The 3,415-nt window shown below is 42.4% G+C and overlaps 1 protein-coding gene across 1 annotated transcript; it reads left to right on the top strand.

The window, feature by feature from the left end:
• The first annotated feature begins 1,969 nt into the window (after nucleotides 1-1,969).
• Nucleotides 1,970-3,084, top strand: LOC120083939. The gene is made up of 2 exons (XM_039039848.1): nucleotides 1,970-2,184; nucleotides 2,283-3,084. The coding sequence occupies exons 1-2, from the start codon at nucleotides 1,970-1,972 to the stop codon at nucleotides 3,082-3,084; spliced, it is 1,017 nt and encodes a 338-aa protein (XP_038895776.1).
• Nucleotides 3,085-3,415: the final 331 nt, after the last annotated feature.

Below are 3,415 nucleotides of genomic sequence, written 5' to 3'. Positions count from 1 at the left end.
ACAACAGCTACAATGCAAGCTCTGCGTTAGCTTTAATCTGAATCCCTAAGTTCGACCCTGGACTTATTAGGAACTTGAGTTAGATTTATACTTGGATCTGATTTAGGAAAACTTGAACGCCTAGAGACGAGTGTCATGCGTCCCATTGCACATCACCAACGCATCACCAACGCATCACTAACGCATCAACGTACCATTCACATTTGCAATTATTTTTCCAATTACTTTATACAATACACTCCTAAGCCCGCATCACGAATTCAACGAACAAGTTTTTGGCGCCATTGCCGGAGATTCAGCAACAAAACTAACCAGAAATTTTTCTTGTATCTTTTGTAGGAAAACTACAGCTGAGGGAGTATTACGAGCTAAGCCGAAGCTTGTAAACGTTTATAAACAGGGAAAGCACTCCTAGACTTGTATATGACCCCGAAGTTGAAAGGACCTTCCGACGAATCATTGGTGTAGGTTAAGGCAACAACTACTCAGACAGCAAACCAGGCAACAACATATGACGTACGAACAAGCGAATCATAACTTAGCTCAACAGCTAGCCTACACTGGGCAAAATCCTATCATAATGGCAAATAGTAGTACACGTCCCATGCGGGAGTATGTGTCTCCTGTGTTGTATGATTTCTCACCAGGGATCATATATCCAACGCCATATGGGACAAGATTTGAGATGAAATCTATGATGTTACAAATGATTCAAACAGTTGGACAATTTGGGGGTGCTCAGGGAGAAGACCCTCACACGCTCACATGAAATGTTTCCTGGAGACGTGCAACTCGTTTGTGATTCCTGGGATCACTCTAGAAGCTATCAGGCTATCTTTATTCCCATATTCTATGCGTGACGACGCAAAGCAATGGGTAAGTTCTTTGAAGCCTGGGGAGATCACGACTTGGGAAAAGTTGGTGGAGAAATTCATGCAGAAATATTTCCCACCCATCACAAACACAAGGAGGCGGAGAGAGATAATGAACTTCGAGCAAGAAGAATTCAAAACCTTAAGTGCTGCATGGGATCGCTTTAAAGGACTAGTCTAATTGCCCCAATCATGGATTACCGTTAACCATCCAAATGGAGACCTTTTATGGTGGATTAAATAGAGCATCTCAAATGGCAGCCGACGCAGCTACAGCTGGCGGTATCGAGGAAAAATCTTATCATGAAGCTAAGGAAATACTGGACCGCATAGCCAAGCATAATATGGAATGGGTAGATGACAGTTACGATGCAAGAGTAGATAGGAGGAGACGATCTCAGAATGTGAATTCTATTGATTCTAACGCAATAGCCACGCTCTCTGCACAAGTAGTTACCATGACAAACCTTTTGTAGAATATGTCACTGGGAACGCATCACACTCGCAAAAGGTAAATCAGGTGGAATCATTCGTACAGCCCATGGTCAGTTGTGTGGGCTGTGGAGATCTTCATTCCTACACTGATTGCCCACAAAATCTGCAGTCGGTATGCTTTATTAAAAATAACCCATTCTGAAACACCTATAATCCCAGATGGAGGAACTATCCAAATTTCTCTTGGGCAGGTCATCAACAAGAGCAACACCAACTAGGGGTAAATCAGCAGTAAAGGCAAGGACCGTCGCCTGGATTCCAGCCGTCGTAGCAACCACACCAAAAATCCTTTAATAGAGGAAGTCATGCGTCGAGTTCAGTGTCTCTGCTTGAAAACCTCTTAAAGGAATATATTGCCCAGAACGATGCATTGCTAAAAAGCCAAACGTCATCCATCAGAAATCTGGAGATATAGGTGGGGCAGATTGCCACTGAGTTGAAGAATCGATAGCCAAGAGTCCTGCCCAACAATACTGAAACCCCAAGAAATAACAAGAGAAAAAAGCAATGTCATGCAGACATTGCGAAGTGGCAAACCTCTTGTAGAAAGAACCATAAACCCAAGAACCATTAATCCTTCAAAAGAGCTCAACACATGCCCGATGGCATTAGAAGATCAAGAACAGACGCCAGAATCCACAAGCCATTCGAAGCCAAGCACGTCTAATGCTAGAGAACCTACGGTGCAGCTGAACGCACCATTTCCTAGACGCTTGATGAAGAAGAATGATGAGCAGCAATTTAAGCATTTTCTTGAACTTCTGAGGCAACTGCATATTAATATTCCACTTGTAGAAGCCTTAGAACAAATGCTGAAGTATGTCAAATTCTTGAAGGATATTCTGACAAAAAAAAAAGGAGAATTAGCGAGACGAAATTAATTACTCTAACGCAGCAGTACAATGCATTAGTCAGCAACAGATTACCCAAAAAACAGAAGGACCCGGGAAGCTTCACAGTCCCCTGCTCAATCAGAAGGCTGGACGTAGGACATGCATTGTGTGATCTAGGAGCAAGCATCAACCTTATGCCACTCTCAATCTTTAAGAAATTGGGGATTGGTGAAGCACAGCCCACTTCTGTAACGCTTCAACTCACTGATAGGACGATCACATACCCTAAAGGAAAGATTGAGGATGTTCTGGTGAAAGTTGACAAATTCATATTCCCAGTGGATTTCATCATCCTTGATTATGAAGCAGACAAGGATGTACTAATCATTCTTGGACGACCATTTCTCGCCACTGAGAAAGTATTAATAGACGTGCACAAGGGAGAACTGACCATGCGCGTAGACAATCAGGAAGTGAAATTTAATGTGTTAAACACATTAAAGTTCCCAGATAATGAAGAATATCAACTTAACAAAATAGATTTGCCTGAAGAAGAAGCGACCCAAGTTTGTGAGGTCCTTGCGTTGGAAGAAAGCATAAAGAAGCTTGAGCCGCCAAGTCCGAGTGAGCGACAGACGAAGCCAACTTGTCCATCATTGGAAGAACCACCAGAACTAGAACTGAAACCTTTACCTAACCACCTTAAATATGCTTTCCTTGGATCAAACAACACCTTACCTATAATTATTTCAGTAAATCTTTCCGAGCCTAACGAATATTCTCTTTTGCAGATGTTGCAAGAACACATGTGGGCAATAGAATGGACACTAGCTGACATCCGTGGAATCAACCCATCTTACTACATGCACAAAATCAGGCTATAAGAGTGGAAGACTGGATCAATTGAGCCTCAACAAAGGCTAAATCCCATAATGAAGGAACTAGTCAAGAAAGAAATCATAAAGTAGTTGGACGCAGGAGTGATAGTCAACAGTAACAATGAGCTCATCCCTTCAAGGACTGTCACGAGTCAGCGCATCTGCATGGACTATAGGAAACTCAATGCGACAACCAAGAAAGACCACTTCCCATTTCCGTTCATTTCCCAGATGCTTGACCGACTGGCTAGAAAAGAATTTTATTGTTTTCTAGATGGATACTCCGGCTATAACCAAATTCTAATCGACCCAGAAGATCAGGAAAAGATGACATTCA

The sequence above is a fragment of the Benincasa hispida genome, chromosome 8 (assembly GCF_009727055.1).
Source record: "Benincasa hispida cultivar B227 chromosome 8, ASM972705v1, whole genome shotgun sequence".
Taxonomy (NCBI): Eukaryota; Viridiplantae; Streptophyta; class Magnoliopsida; order Cucurbitales; family Cucurbitaceae; genus Benincasa; species Benincasa hispida.
Note: the sequence above shows the minus strand (reverse complement) of the source record. Positions and strands in the feature narration are given on the sequence as shown.

What these genes read in the sequence shown, in the direction of transcription:
- LOC120083939 (XM_039039848.1), top strand. Translation starts at nt 1,970, where the DNA reads ATGGCATTAGAAGATCAAGAACAGACGCCAGAATCCACAAGCCATTCG. An exon ending in GCCTTAGAACAAATGCTGAA is followed by an intron (nt 2,185 to 2,282) that starts GTATGTCAAATT and finishes TGCATTAGTCAG; the next exon opens with CAACAGATTACCCAAAAAAC.